The 16,705-nt window shown below is 40.9% G+C and overlaps 1 protein-coding gene across 1 annotated transcript in view; it reads right to left on the reverse strand.

Moving 5' to 3' along the window:
- LOC118113661 (vacuolar protein sorting-associated protein 13B-like) overlaps window positions 1–16,705 on the reverse strand; it is a 311,783-nt gene that overhangs the window by 180,968 nt on the left and 114,110 nt on the right. Inside the window, exons 20-21 of the mRNA XM_035163589.2 lie at window positions 9,138–9,241; window positions 6,817–6,949 (exon numbers count right to left, since the gene is read on the reverse strand). Of these exons, the coding sequence (XP_035019480.2) occupies window positions 6,817–6,949; window positions 9,138–9,241 (237 nt within the window). The remainder of the gene's footprint in view (window positions 1–6,816; window positions 6,950–9,137; window positions 9,242–16,705) is intronic.

A 16,705-nucleotide genomic window follows, 5' to 3' on the forward strand; every position in this document is an offset into this window, starting at 1 on the left:
AAGGAGATCTTAGAAGAGAAGAGAAAAGAAGAGAGAGTTTGCCTGCAAGACCATGACACAACACATAAAGAATGAAAACAAAAGGCCACGTCTTCTCTCAGTGACACGAAATCCCTTTGAAACGTCCCGGGTGCAATCATCTCAACCCAGTCTCCAATCCCCTCCCGTTCCTGTCATCTGAACTAAACCCTCTCGAGCCTGAGGACTAATCCACGCTACGTCTGATGAACCACAAATCAACCCCAACTTCCCTCTCCTCCTCTCACTTCAACTTCAAATACCACAGCCAACATCCACAAAAGGCCTAATGCCCTTATCATCCACCAACGTAGAAAAGGGATATATAAGGACAAATGTATTCCCCACTACTGTGCTATGTGTCCAGGAGGTCAGTGAAAGGTTTGTATATGGGCTCATCATAGTGTAGAGGCCAAAGACATTCTAATCTTGCGAGTGAAGTCCCCTACAGACTATAATCATTCTTCTGGGGAGGGGGTGGAGGTGGTCTTGATGGGGGTCGTATGTCATTATTCCTCCTTTCCTTGTTTTCTTTCCCTGCTCCAACCATCATTACCTTGATAAATTATTGACTTTACCAGAAAAATTTAACTATATAAATAACTCCACAATGAAAATATTATCCCCTTCTGAAAAGTGCAGAGCAGCCAATAAAAACCTGCCTGACTTCCATCAGGCTACTTGGGCTTGGATTATTGTTATGTATGACTGTGTAGTTCTGCCTGAAGTTCTCTCATCAGTGCTCTTGCTATTTTATGTATGTTTATAAGCATGTATATATTAGTTTCTCTCTGCTGGTTCTTTCATCAAAATATATAAATTGATGTCTTTCAAGAATATACTGTGTGTCACTCAACCATGAAACCTGGACTTTTTTCCCGTACCCACCTCCTCTTTTTTTGACGCACTACGGTTGAGATCACAGAAAAGCCATCAGTTCAAAAACATTTTTGCAGCACAGCCTTGGCAACCACCAGATATTGTATTGTAACTTGCAGATTAACAGTATGAACAAAGCAAAAGTGCTTTGATATCTCTTTCAGATCCTCCCAGTAAATGGGAAATATACATCTAATTCCATCATTCAGATCACTAGCAGAGAGGAACACGGACAACAGTTCTCATTCCAACCTTCAAGAACGAGAGCCAGATCAGAGGATAGGTTTCTCAGCAGAAGAGGTATGTCCTCAGAGCGCCAACGGCTAATTTTAGAATTGAAAAGCAAAGCCAATGAGATCATTACTCTGGTACATGTTAGGGAACAATGAGAAGCTCTGGACTTGGGAGGCTCTCAATCAGAAACATGGTGCTGCTGCCAACAAGATCATTCATTAGGGACAAATAAAGAAAATACTTAGAGGCTAGTTTTATGTGAACCAATTTGTGGTGTAATTGTATGGGCAGACAGAAATGGACCTCAAGCTGAGGAGAAATGACTTGTTTTCAAAGTCGTCGTTCCACAGCCATCCTCATAAAGTCTAACGACAAAAAAAAACAATTGTTAACACTTCTGTGATGATGTTACTAAGCAACCTTCAAACAAAATCTATGATTGGAATTAAATAAGAAGTGTTGTATTTAGTTTTTTTTAAATGACGTCAAAAAGTTCAGATTCGAAAAGAAGAATATTAAGTTGACCGTCTATTTTTGACCAGTAACAAAAATCCTGATAAAATGACTGAAGCTATCAAATATCCTAGGCAAACCAGGGCTACATAGATATGACAAGGGAGACATTTGTTAAAACTACAGTATAAAAACACCTAGACAAGGATTAAAATGAGTATTTGTACAGTGCATCTACAGAGTATACAGTATGCCTATTTGAAAGAACAAATACAATTCCTTATGTGATGGACATCCAATATTAATTGCCAAGCTGTGTGTCTAACATAAAAAAAAAACATAAAAATGTATTTTAATATATTTAACCATGTGAAAGTTCCTGTCATCAACTGGAACTGGCTTTGGTCCAGTTCAGCCAATGCTGGTTCTGAAAGTCTGTGATGCCTTGTAACACGTACCCTGTTTATGTAACATGTGCAATGACCAAAACGAGAGAGGAAGAGAGACAGCGGGAAATACTTTGTTGCCAAACAGAGTTGAGTGGATGTCGACCTTGAGATTTTAGCTGGGCAGCCCCACCGCCATAATATGATATCACCCTGCCCTCAGAGCTTTCTGGGGAAATGATCTGCAGTGAACTAGTTCTGTGTGTCTCTGTACATTTGCCTACACATTAACAGGCACCTTCCAAAAGCCTACAGGAAAGTCCCCCTTGATTACTATGAAACTGTAGCTAGGCTGAATGTGGTAACAAAACAACATAACACTCTCTTTACATCATAAAAGTGCCAGGCATGCGTTCAAATGGCCAATTGGAAGCAGGGACATCTAGCTAGTGCAATTGTTCTGAGGAGGCTTTGAACTGCTAAAAACTCTGAAAATGATTTTCTTCCAGTGGGTTATGATTTATTCTAATAATTCCAGAGGTGATTTCTGAGGGGAAATCAATAGCTCCAGTGGAAAACTATGATAATCAATAGGCACAGGAAAAGACTGCTCTCACCAGTTTATAATCAAGTGGAACAGAACACCACTCTACACTAATATTCCATACATCCAGCATATTAGGTCATTTGGTCTCATAACAGTACTTCAAACAACAATAATCCGGACATGTAAGCTATTACCTTCTCAAATTTACCACCTCAATGCATGGTTAGAGTAGATGTTGTCAGCTTCAGTGTCTTGTGGTGGCAGGGTCCAAAACAGTATGTATCCTGGAGCAAAACAAATCTTAGTGTTCTGGACTCAAGAGGGAATCGGTTAAAGAGGTAGTCTTTACGTTTTTAGTAGGCAATTGCTTTCTGCTGCCTTAGCAAAGCACCAAAATTGCACCTGAGCTCATTTTAAGGTCAAATTGCCCATGGGCACTCAAATGGGCACAAATATGTGGTGAATGGTACTAGCAATTTTCTAGTTATATCAACCCCTCAAAGTGCTTTAGTGCAAGTCACATTCATACACAATAACACAGTATTTCTACATGGAGGCATTTTTTTTATCATACACCATTCACACAGTGAAGGCAGTTGTCAGGGGCAATGTGGGGTTCAGTGACTTGCACAAGGACAAGAATAGTGTCCATAACTAGGGTCCATAATTTGTAAAATGTTACATATAATCTCTTTTTACAAGATGACTCAAGGCATTGAGGGGCTAAATAGCTGAGTATTGAAATTGCACAAGTGTCCACCAGATAGCTGGCTGCCCCTGTTGAGCATAAGCCAGCCGCAAGAGTTTATTCCTGTGCATGGGAATGAATGTTGACTGAAGATTGAAATTTATATATCCATATCTGAGTGTGTCATTGGATTTCAATGTTGAATGCTATCTGTACACATGTGGAGAAGGTGTGTGCTGCTGTGTTACCACTGTTTGTTTTTACTCTTGAATGTCCGAGACAAGTTTCTTCTAAATAAAATCATGGGCGCAGTGGTTACAAACCCCCATAGAATCCCCTGAGAAGATATATGCAAGAGACGAACCAAATTTGTACCTATTACAGCTGATGAGATTAAGACCTGGTCATTTATGAACTACATCCACATCAGCGTTACCCTTCAGCTAATCATTTGAGCTCAGATGTCATCCATCACATGACTTACGATGGCTAAAAGGCTTTAGAGATGAAATGCCTCGAGTTGACAATACAAAGCAGAAGTCAGTTTAATGCTCACTTAATATTCAACAAAGTATAAAAAGATGATGCACTCACAAGAGTTGGATTGAAAAGCTGATCGCTGCCAGTGTTTTTGCTTTTTCATAATAGTTTGACATGAGCGAGCTCTCATTATCTCCCTCTTGTTTAAACATCCAGCCCCTTATCCACAGTGTGCTGCACACATGGTAAAGCAATTAATAAATCATCTGCATATAATGCCTAATTCCAATCATAACATGTTCAATGTCAGCAACTCTTCTCATGAAATGACTAGGGGGAGGGGTTTTACAAGGGGAAATCCACCCTAACAACAGAATCCACATATGTTATTCCCATGACCGTGGGCCATTTCAGAGCCCTTATTAACTATGTACAGTTAAGGTGTAAAAACATACATGAATTTTTAAACTAACCTGATCTGCCTCAGTAAAAAGAACTTTCCAGAAAATTCTGAATTAAACAACTATTATCAAAAGGTGGACTATATGTCCTGTTAAATTAGTATATACACCAAGTACCCCAACATGGTCAGCCAGAATATGAAGAATTAACATCCCATTTATCATCCCCCAATTAATCACACGAACAATGGATCATTAGGAGAAATGAGGTGGAACAGAATTTCACTTTATAAATGTCTAACTTTGGATCAAATATCACCACAATGCAATAACCCAATATTTGAGGAGTTCCTATTTTTCATTCATGGCCAATAAAGTAAAACTGTCTTTACATATAGAGAAACCAAATAGTTAATTGCAAGAAGGATAAATTATTATGTAACATGGATAGGGTGAAATTTGAGATGTGGGATGATGGAAACGAAGTACCTGCTATGCTGTAATCTCCTTTGGTGTTGAGCTGTAGTTTATCAAGATCTTCTGACTGCAGGAAGGCTTATAGTTTCACAATGATTAAAACCACAGGGGTTAAATGCCTCTGCCCTTTTCCTATTCTGATTGCTCACGGAAACAATTTGTAACGTTTCATTACATCTACTCCTGTAACACTGCAGTAATGCCCAGAGAAGATGCTATTCATTTACTTGTAAGCTCTGTTCCAATGTACAGTGGTTAGACTAGAGACACTGTGGCCTACCAATGTCTTCTTTTTACTTCAAAGAGAAATATTCTAAGGAGTCTCACTTAGTATATGTTTCCAACTAACGAATGCATCCCAACAACGAGATGCCATATACAAATATGGGCACCACTAATCGCTTTTACATAGTTTCTGTGTTGACCACTTAACATTTTGAGCCAACAGTCTGTGACTGTATGCAATTGTTTTGATTGATTTATTCCAGTGGTTAATTCCAAATCCAGTGTACCTTTGTTTTAAGTCATGTGAAAGAGAGAATGAAAATATACAGATGGCATAACTATGAAAAAAAGAATATGATGAAGACATGAAAAAAACAGACATCAAACAGTAAAACAGCTTCACAGACAAAAATACAAAAATAAAGACAGCAACATGGAGGAGCAGTCACAAAGATAGAGAGCTGGTAGATAGGAAGTCGTACACATTGATAGTCAGTGTACTCTAGTCAGTTTAGTGTTGCTGACAAGCTACAGCCTGATGTAGCTTTGTGTGCAGTGTTGGAGCCAAGGTGACCGTTTACTAACAAACTCTAATGAGAGAATATACTTCTGAGATGTGATTAGGCAAAGACACTGTGGTATGGAAAAGCCTTAAGAGCATATTGGATGAAACGAGGAACAGTGGGAAACCCAGGAGGAAAAGGCAGTGAGGCCTTTCAGCTGTGAGCTTTTAAAGTAAGCAAGGAAAGAACTCTAATGGCCTTTTTAGACTCTGAAATGTCATAGGAGCATTTTTCCTATCAAAACACTTGACACAGAGGAACGTCATACACATACAATGTTATTTACAGCTACAGGATGACTTCATTCAAAACAGGGAATTATCACTCCTGTTGGGAACACATTTCCCAGGAACTTTGAAAGGAGGAAAAAAGAAGACCACTGGCTTTATTTCCCCTAACTCGTCACTGCAAAGCTTTGGCAGAGAACGTTTCAACCATTTAAGTGTTTAGAGGACCTGGAGCCTAAACACTGTGAGGCTCAAACAACAGAGACTGGAACAGCCTTTTAACATATTTATTTATTCATATTTTAAACTGTGTGACTTATTCAGTCAAACGAAGCAAGCCAAGACATTCTATTGGATGACATTAATTAAATCTCTATAGAGCTACATGAGTGTGAGGGGGTGGGCAATTACATTTATAAATAACCATATGAGTATTCAATGAAAACCATTTGTACAGTGAGTAAGGGTCTGCGTTGTGTCATGGACAGCTCCTAAACAGTGACTGCTCCAGCCATCCTCCCAGGTAGGAGTCTAAGAATGCATGTATTAGTGTGTGTGTGTGTGTGTGTGTGTGTGTGTGTGTGTGTGTGTGTGTGTGTGTGTGTGTGTGTGTGTGTGTGTGTGTGTGTGTGTGTGAGTGATTGAGTGAGTGACCAACCTCTTATAGCTTATACCTTAAAGGTTAAAAATACTGCTGGTGTGCTTCATTGTGTGGTCCTGACAGTAAAGCAAGCAGTCACATCCTTTACAAGTTGCGGAACAGCATCTATACCCTCATCTCTATTGTTTGTCGATCTCCATTCCAAAAGTTCAGAGTTCCCTACTTAGCGACAGCATTGATTTGTAAAGTTCAGGAAATATCTAAGTAGGCAAGCTAACATGACACGACTGGCCTGCCTCTATGTGCATGTGTCTTAGGATATAACAAATAATGTAAGTACATATATATGTATAGTACATTCTATGGGTTTGTGCATGTGTGTAAGTGGACAGACTGATGTTCATTCTGATCATGGGGGGTTTAGAGAGTGGAAAACGGGCAGTGAAGAAGAATCCACTTAGCACAGCCAAGTCACTTACTGATTCTGGGCATCCAGAGCCCACAAAGCGCCAATAGTAATACAACCAGAAGAGGAAAACCAGAGGAGGACATGCCTGGATATGTGGTGTTTAGGCTGTCATGTAACAACATATATTCAATATCATAGTATGGCACAGCTTGGGATTAGTAAACCTACCTGTGACTGTCTTCGTTTTGACCGGGCTGCTGGCATAGTCTGAGGCCTGATTGGAGGGTTGTTTGGCAAATGGTGTGCTCCCTACTGACACCTCGTCCTCTCTCCTCTTGGCCAAAGAAACTGGACCTGGATTCTGGAATGACATCACAGTGTGATGGAGCACCTACAAGGTCATTCTGGCAATGAAATATGAACTATAAGGATGCATCAAATGTGCATTTAATCAGTCCTTGAAAGAAAGTGAATGTTTTCAGCTTTACAATGAAATACTTTAACACTACCCGGTAATGTGCTAACAATGTTGTTATGGGGTCATGACCCAGAGACAGCTTCAGGCAACTTAAAGATTTGGGTTAATCAGGAAACATGGATGAGGGTATAATGTAGTGCTATATAAAAAGGAAGAGAGAGAGAGAAAAGGAAAAATAAAAATGCAGTGGAACACAACTGACGCATCCAAGACCAACAAGGACTAGTGACAGCTCCCTGTTTTTTGAGCAGTCTTCCATGCTGCTGCCAGGCCAAAAGCACACACACTCAGAGACACACACAGAGGTGGCTGAATGACAGAAGATTGGAGGATTGGTCTGAAATAAGGAAACCCCATTAGCATCAGCCAGCAGCACCACTAGGCTATGGTGCAGCTGCAGAAGGCTGCAGGCCAACCACATACTGCACACACACACAAGCACTGATGCAGTTGTTTTTCAATGACTGGGTCAGGACCCAAATGCTGGTTGTGGTAAGATTAAAAATGAGCCCCCTAATTACATTAGTATTTGAAGCTACCGACTGAGGTGTAACGCCAAATCCTTCCTTAGTTCTTACAACTTAACATTGGCTGAATAAAATACTGTAGGCCAGTAGTTTGGTTACCCAAAGTCAGGTTTGATTTTAAAATCATTTTCAGTCTGTTAAACATCCGAGAATTTTAAAGTTAGAATCACACTGTCAAATAGACCCATAAGAAACACATACTATGTGAGGCTATTACAACAAATTAATGTTTACAGAAAAGGCCAATTTAACATCCCCAAAATAGTATAAACACAATTCATATGACCATTTTGATTATTCTTGTGCAGAAATATGTCAAATGGTATAAAAACCTTTATATTATTCACTTGATCATTCAATTGAACACTTCATGATACATATGTGCTTAGCTAACTTTTAACTACTCAATATTAAGAGCAGGCTTAACCAGTGAACATCACTCATACCTGGTTGATGACATCATATGAGATAACTCCAGCGATCACACATCTACACTCTTCATTGTTTGTGACATTTTACATCCACCCCTTGTGGGCCCTCCCCACATGTCTTCCCCTCTGTCCCTGTCTTTGTCCAGTTTTCTGCTCTAAGTTCCTCCTTTCTCATTATTTCCTGCCACTCTGAACCTAACCAGTTAGTGTCCTCTCCACTGTCCTTCACAGGCTGTTGAATGGCCTTCAGCTGAAAACCTTGTCTATGCAGCCAGGCCTTGAGGAGGCCTTGACAGGCAGCTGAGGTATATGGCCTTACTGAGACAAACCCATGAACAGGCGCAAACGCCCACATGTTTGCTGCAGCATGTCCACACACACAGCAGTCCATGCTGTGTATCCTTCACACTGGCTGCAGTCCAACTCATAACATCTGTTAAACCCCATACAGCAATAACCTCCAAAGTGAGGAGTTGGTGCAATTAACTCTCTCTCTCTCGCACGCACGCACGCACGCACGCACGCACGCACGCACGCACGCACGCACGCACACACAGGCACACACACACGTGCACGCCTACAGCCCTTTCAAACAGCAGGAGTCATGAAACAGAGCAACAACGTGAAATATAATAAAAGTAATACAATATGATACTTTCAAGTACTATATATATATATATATATATATATATTTATGTGCCTTTATGGGGTGAACCTGTACCATATCCAAGGCAATCAGACTGAGCATGTCTGCTGTGTGCGTATGTGTGATGGAGTGTGTGTAGTGTGGGCACAGAGCTTTCAATGTCCATAACCATCACCATGACCCCTGTCAAATAAATAAAGAGAGACTGGATGGAAGACAGGGAGCAAAGCACATGGAAAAGGGTAGCTGGGAAGGCAAGGCAGAGGGAGGGTGGAAGGACAGGAGGCAGAATTACAGACATTTACATTTGTGTCAGGCTCTTGATCAAGAGCAACTTAGAATTAATTCAAAAGTAGAATATTTTGCAAGTACTTTTTTAATACTAATTGCTAAACATGTTTAAATATTCACAAACATTAAGAGAGGCTGCCATATCTTATCCAAGAACACAAGAGAGGATCACATACCTGGTGCTTACTGCTCCCTCTGTGAGGTTGGTATAGCAGCCATGTGCAGAACACTGGATCCATGTTGACGGCTATGCCCTGGACACTGACCAGCAGTACTGCACCTGGACAAACGCACACACACACACACACACACTTAATTGTGCAGCTAAAGACAACTAATTCAATAGGTTCCAGATCAAGAGATGAAAAGAATAAATAACTGAAGTGGAAACGATGTCAACTGACAAAGACAAAAATGTTCAGATGCTTCTGCTGTAATTATTTCTGCAAAGTAGGCCTGACACCTATATGGATCACTCAAATAAATGTAAGGAAATAAGCAATGAGCAAAACTAACTTAGCAAATCTGGTCTGATTGAGACTCAGGCTCTTCCACTCCTGCAAAGTGTACACTGTGTCCTAATGACCTGCTGGTGGGTATCAAGCCTGCTTGTTGGAGAGCAGCAAGGAGCAGTCTTTGTTTCAATTGCTCTGTTCAAAGTGGTATCGCAATGAGCCAAGAATAACATTTTCTTTTGATAAATTTCTGTGAAACTCTAGACTTTCTTTGGGTTTTGGTTTACTCTTAAATAATAATCTTTACCAACAATAAGAGGGCCCTGAGGTAATGCATTAGGATCCTATCAATAATGATTCCCATGCCGGCAGGATTAGAGTAGGGTCTTTGGCGTGCCGTGGAATGTCCCAGCATGACGATAGGAGGATGTTTCAGCTCTAGAAGGACTTTCAACAGTTTAATGGAGCTTTGGACAAGAACCCTTTCTTCAGTTTCAGGCCCCGAGGCAAAGCTGAGTGAGCGTGAGCGTGAGCGTGTGTGTGTGTGTGTGTGTGTGTGTGTGTGTGTGTGTGTGTGTGTGTGTGTGTGTGTGTGTGTGTGTGTGTGTGTGTGTGTAAGTAAATGGGAATGCGTAAAAGTCTGTGTGCATTTCACCTCTGACAAAGCCTGATTGCTTGTTGCTTTACCTAACATTTAAGTGTCTCTAAAGCATATAGAAAGCACATTTATAAATTCTCTCCTGAACCCACTCATATTTGGCAGGAATTATTCTCTGTGAACAATGCAAATAAAACTGCTCCGATTTGACCATGTTCTGTGATTTGTGGCCTATGAGCTTGTGTGTGTGTTTTCTGGAAATGTGTATGACTGAAAGCATAAGTGATAATAAATGCACCAGTACTGTCATACATGTATGTATGTAAGGTGTGAAGTCTGAAGTGCATATGCATCTACAGTATGATGTTATATAGTGTAAGCATTTATCTGTACTCTTGTCTGTGTATCAGATCATTATTCACCAAGTACACTTTAATCCTCAGCCATGGTTTATTAAATGGTACAGAAAACTTTCTGGACAACTTTCTCTAGGGAAACTTTCTCATTGGATCAAGTCAAAGTGACTCACAGTTCTTCCTCTACTGCTTCATTTATCTTTCTACTTTGTTTACTTTCCGTCACTTATATTCTTCTGTCTCTCCACTATTTCCCTATCCCTCTACGAACTTTATCGTCTCCCTAACAACAGTCGTGTACTCATTGTACTGTATATCCACCTCTCTCCCTCTCCTCCTGACGAGGAATCATAACCTCAGCCGTGGCTTGAACTCTTATACCACAGTGTGGTGGCTTAATAGGCTTTGGCTTTGGCTGTGGCTGTGGCTGTAGTGCTGGGGCCCAACTTCAAGCGGTTTCATCATAGCCCAGAACAGCATGAGCACTATAGGACCCAAATGTCTGGGAATGGGCTGAGTGGTGAAGATGTAGTGAAGATCTATTCCATAAATTGACCCTAAATTGTGGTCTATGGGATGCACAGAGCACGACAAACCACATTCTGCAGAAATGAGTCATAGAGCAATAAATCATATAACTAGTAGATGGATTGTTTATCTAACAGTTATTACAGAGATAAACGAGCAAATAAAAATATTAAATACTTAATTGCAGAAACATGAGTAGCTTATTTGTGGTTTTTGCACAGCAATAATACGTAGCCAATGCAAATTTAAGGCACACTACTAACACACTATAGTTGGTACACTGTCTTATATATACTGACATATATTAATACCAGCTTTTTCATTCTCAAATTTATGTGGAGACAAAAAAGACCCCACCTTCATCTTATACCTTATGATAAGTTATGAGGGTGACCAAATCGATAAAAGACAAAGTACCGAAGTCAGTATGGAAATTTTAAATACAAAAGGCAAAATTCATTACAAGAAAATTGTGTAACAGACTAATAATATGGTTCTTAAATAAATAGATAAACTCAAGTAACTGGCAGTGTATCAGTGGTGTTTTCAGTGTCGTGCCAGTACACACAGCCACATCTTATTGTGGCTGTGTGTCATGTCTGTCGGGCCTCTACCAATGACAGCCATGACCATGTTGATACATCACAACACCACTCGAAAAGCTCTCGTCTTTGAGATTAACAGAGCAAACAACCTTTCTTCCCTCTCTCTACCCGTTTGACAGGGACACAGAAACAAAATATGTGTTGACCTAGCTTTTGAGGCTTTGAAGACCAAGGTTTTACCATCCACACTGTGTGTTCTTGTTTCATCATTGTGTTGACATAACTGTGGAGAGTGACACCTCCTTTGAAGCACGCAGCACCGTGAAACGGCCTGGCATGCTTCGAGGGCGACCTCAGCAGCAGGTTAACTGATGTTTTTCTCTGCTCTAACAGGGCGGCATATGGGTAATTACACAAAGTGATGACAATGATAACAAAGGTGTTTTTCTTACTTCCTTAATGATTCTTCAAGAAAACATCAGAAAACTGGTCACTGGCCTAGACTCTGTAAATACACACAACTGCAGAATGTATGTGCCGGCATCTACGAAGACACACTTACCTTGACTCACCCAGAGTGGACCTATTAATGTCAAAGGTGTTTTTATTTTCTGCCGTGTAGGCCAACAGAGTTAAAGGACGGCATGGGTTGCCGGGGTTGTTTTACGGCTGTCTGACATTTGTCCTCAGGCTACTAGACTGAATGAAGGCATCGAACCTTTAAGCCCTGTCTACGTTCTTCTGTAAATATGCATTGTGGGTCAACAGCCCTAAAACTCTACATAACGTCTTTTTTATTCGGTTACATGGTTTATACATGGACATATTTGAATGTAAAACCTGCTTTGTTCCGTCACTGCAAGCATGAAATTCAATAAACTGGGAGTGGTTATAGGTCAGTGCAAGTTCAAAATCAAGTCCCACAGTAGAGACCAAAGCCCTGATTGGGGTTACAGAGGGCACAACCTCTCAACAACATGGCCTTGACCCCACCATCAGAATAACAACAGGCAAAGAGAGGTGGGGGGTACTCAACATCCCCCCCCCCAGATAGACAGAGGGGGGAGGTTTCATGCCCTAGCCAGCTAATCGCCCCCGCAGAATCACTTCATTGTTGGATGTGAGGCAGTTCTGGGACCCTGCGTCCAGCTTCTCCAACAGAAAATAAATAAATATAGCCCAGCCCGCGTCAGCCAGATGACTTCTGACAGGTTTGGTTAATTTCGAAGCCAAGTAGCAAAACAAAACATTACGCCAGCGTGCGGGGCCTACGCTGCCTTTAATTGCTTTTCCGATGAGCTCATGACTCAAAGGTGTCCTGGAGCAAGCTATGCAGCCCGACAGGTGTTCTACTGGTGTGTGTGTGTTTCAGTGTGAGTGTCTATAACTAACAGAGTGGAGCTGATGACACCACTAAAAAGGGACTCAGCTGTGTGTGGGTGGGTGCAAGTAACAGTGTGTGCAGTATTCTGTATTTTATGTGTGTGTGTTTGTCTTAATACACATAAGGAAGTGTTTCTATTTGTGTGTATTTGTGTATGACAATGAGCTGACATGGACTCATACACCACTTTGTTGCTCTCAAACACAGAACACTCTCTGACACACATTCACTGTACTACAGTTCCCCTGCCTTGTAGCAACCTGGAGGCAATGCCGCAACACAGGAGTCCAGGGGCTCAGGAAGGACACAGGAAGGTTTGACTGGAAACAGAGCCAGGCCTACAGAAAGCCTGCTCTCACTCTGGGCCAACGCTACTCCCTGTACTGGAAGCCAGTTTATATGTGTCTGTGCATATCTGTGGTTTTAAGAGAATGTAAGCGTACAGCAACATGGCCCAACTGCAGTAGCCTAGAGCTGACAGTATAGATCAACCTCATGAAGGTTGACTATGGTTGATTCAGCCAGGTAGAGAAAGTGCAAAAAGCAGAGGAACACCTAAAAAATTGAGTGAAAGACAGAATCAAAGACACGCATACAGAAAGAGATCAAGAAAAACAGAGAAATATAAAGACAGTTGGCAGAGATACCGTACAGACCGAACATATAAAACAGTGGATGATGAGGAATATGTTTTATGTTGTTTTCTAATCTACATGATAAGTCAGCAGACCTCAGAATTTGGCCATGGATCCGTATGATTTATGGGATGACTACAGTAAGTCTCCATACATGCAAAGCCCTGTGAACCGGATATATCATAGACACCCAACTCTTGAATAGCAGTTTTACCATGCATGTGTCCACATGAAATGAATGTTTTAAAGGTCACTGATGCATAAATCCACCACATAATTCATGTGCACATACTGGGCACTTCATCTGGAACACGACACTAATACTAAGGCTACCTTTTTTCTCTCAAAACAGTCTTCTATCTTCTTCTTGACAAAGATTCCACAAGATGTCTGAAACATTTCTTTGAGATTCTGATCCATGTTGACATGATTGCTTCACATAATTGCTGCAAATTGATCAGCTGCACATTCATGCTGCCAATATCCTTTTCTCCGTCCTCTCAAAGGTGCTCTGTTGGATTCATAGCTGGTGACTGGGGAGGCCACTGAAGTTCACTGAAGTCACTGTCATGTTCATGAAACCAGTTTGAGACGACTTTTGCTGTGTGACATGGAGAATTAACCTGCTGGAAGTAGCCATTAGAAGATGGTAAACTGTGGCCATAAAAAAGCACTTGGTCAGCAACAATACTCAAAATGTGGTGTACCATGATTGGTATTAATGGGCCCAAAGATTACCACCAGCAGCAGCCTGGACTGTTGACACAAGGCAGGTTGGGTCCATCGATTCATACTGTTGATGCCAAATATTTCAGCAGAAATTCTGATTAATCTGACCAGGCCACATTTTACCATCTGTTACATTTTGGTGAACCACTGCAACCTCAGATTTCTGTCCAAGGGTGACAAGTGGAACCTGATGAGTTCCTACATTTTATGCATTGTACATTCTGAGATGATCTTCTGGTCGATACAAAGGAGTTATATGAGTTACAATAGCCTCTCTGTCAGCTTTAAACACTTTGGCCGTTCTTCTCTGACTTCTCTCTTCAACAAGGTGTTTCGAACCAAAGAAATGCTGTTAACAGGATGTTCCATTTGGACTAAAAACTCAAGAGACTGTTCAGGAGAGCACTTCAGAAGGACTCAAACCAGCCCATCTATCATAAACAATCATGTCACAGTCAAAGACACTGAGATCACATTTTTCTGCGATTTTTGATGTTTGATGTGAACATTAACTGAAGCTCCTGACCTGTATCTGCAGGATTTTATGTATTACACTGATGCTGATTGGATAACTTACTGAAAACGCAGGTGTACAGATGTTCCTGATGAAGTTCTTGGTGAGTGTAAATGTACATACTGTGCACACACCAATATACAGTATGCATGTGTGTATATACAATCCAGAATTTGTGCAAGTCAACATGTCTACATGGATGGTTATATGCATAGTGAGCAAAGGGCTGTATCTTATTCACACAGAGAGATCTGTCAGGGCTGAGCCTTTTTCCCCCCCAATTTTCGACATTATTTTAACAAGTGCCTTTGCATGATAAAGTCCAACATATTTTGTCTATAATTTGATTCAGTCTTCATACATTTGGAACGAATCCTACAAAAGCATCTTAAACTGCATAAAACAGACCACAGGTTAAATATTTGACCATGGGAAAATGGACTTATGCACCTCCTGACAATGTTCTGTAAACCAGTAGTAAGGCCAGATGGAGGGTTAGAAGCAGCAGAACATCAGCTATGTGGAGCTCCAGATGTTGATAAGAGACCCTTTAGCTACACATTTCCCCTTCTAGTTGATTCCTAGCGTTCATAAATTCACATCAACTCTCATGGTGTTGAAAAGACAAGACCCTACTGAAACCCAAGCAGGCCCTGATTTGGTCTACTCCAGCTGTTATCTCCCTCCCTATCCTCTTTTTCCCCATACCATTTCTCTTACATGCCCACAGAAATACACTCTCTTTCTGTCTCCCTTACTTCAAATCACATTGAAGAAAAATGCTTAAAGTCACGACCAAATGTGAACTGGCCCTTGTCAGCAAGATAGCTAGCCTTCTTAATGACAGACAAAACAGACCTGGTCCTGATTGCATTAATGTATCATTAACCATATCCATCATGGACATAGAGTGCACTGTGTGAACTTTAAATGAGCCCCAATGTAATGTAAGGGGAACAGGAGAGACACTTCTGAGCTCATTAAAATAAACAGACTTCTGCTTCTGCTGCTGCTTTCCCACAGGCAGTTTCAGTTTTACATAGTTACCTTGAAAACTCCTTATCACTGCTATCATTCAGCTGACTCATGGGCTTTCTCTACAGTTCAAGCGGAGTTCTCTCAGTTTGTCATGAGTAGAGGGGGGAGTCAAGCAATTTTATGTCTGTCATTAGCTGCGGTTCCTTCCAAGTAATGTTATGAGAAATAAACTGTAACAAATAGGCTTATTGCAAAAGGCAACATTTTAAGGCATATATGACAAAAAGAAGTTATGAAATAAAAAGCAGCACTCCTACTTGTGTTGACCAATTCATAAATATTTGACATGTGGAAAAATATTTAATTTCTTGATTGAACAGGGTTTCATGAGGTCCTCGACTTATTCAAATCCTGTTCATCTGTGGTAATAAAAATAAATTGGGTGAGAATGTAATTAAGAGCAAGGTGTATAAAATTGAGATTTTAGGAACATATCCAACCATAAACTCAACAAACAAACTTCCATCCCCAAAACCCTATACAACTGCATTTGTACATGCAATCGCACTTAGATGCACACACACAGACCTCACCTGCCTCCCGTATTTCCCAGTAACCCCATGTGGGTAGAGCAAACAGACTTTATTGGTCTAATGATTCTGTCTAGTTTATACAGATCCAGAAATAAATCCACCTCTGGTTTATCACGCAAAATCTGGTCAGGTTCTTTTTTTTCTTTATGTTGTGTCAGGATGGAACTGGCAGACATTTCAAATGTTGTGTATGTTTTGACACTCAAGATACCTGACTTGGCAGTCGTCAGCACGGTAAGCTTGCTGGGAGCCAAGAGGTTTGGGTCATGTGGGTGCAGCATCTGCAGTGTCAGTCCAGACTATAAGGTGGATTAATAACTGGTCCCTTTCAAAGGTCACTAGGCCTGGAACATGCAGCTGTATACAAGCAAACCTGCTGGTTGAGCTCCAGAAAAGAACCTGGCCAAAAGTGTGGTCCTGGACATGACA

Source organism: Hippoglossus stenolepis, chromosome 8 (assembly GCF_022539355.2).
Source record: "Hippoglossus stenolepis isolate QCI-W04-F060 chromosome 8, HSTE1.2, whole genome shotgun sequence".
In the NCBI taxonomy this organism is placed as follows: domain Eukaryota; kingdom Metazoa; phylum Chordata; class Actinopteri; order Pleuronectiformes; family Pleuronectidae; genus Hippoglossus; species Hippoglossus stenolepis.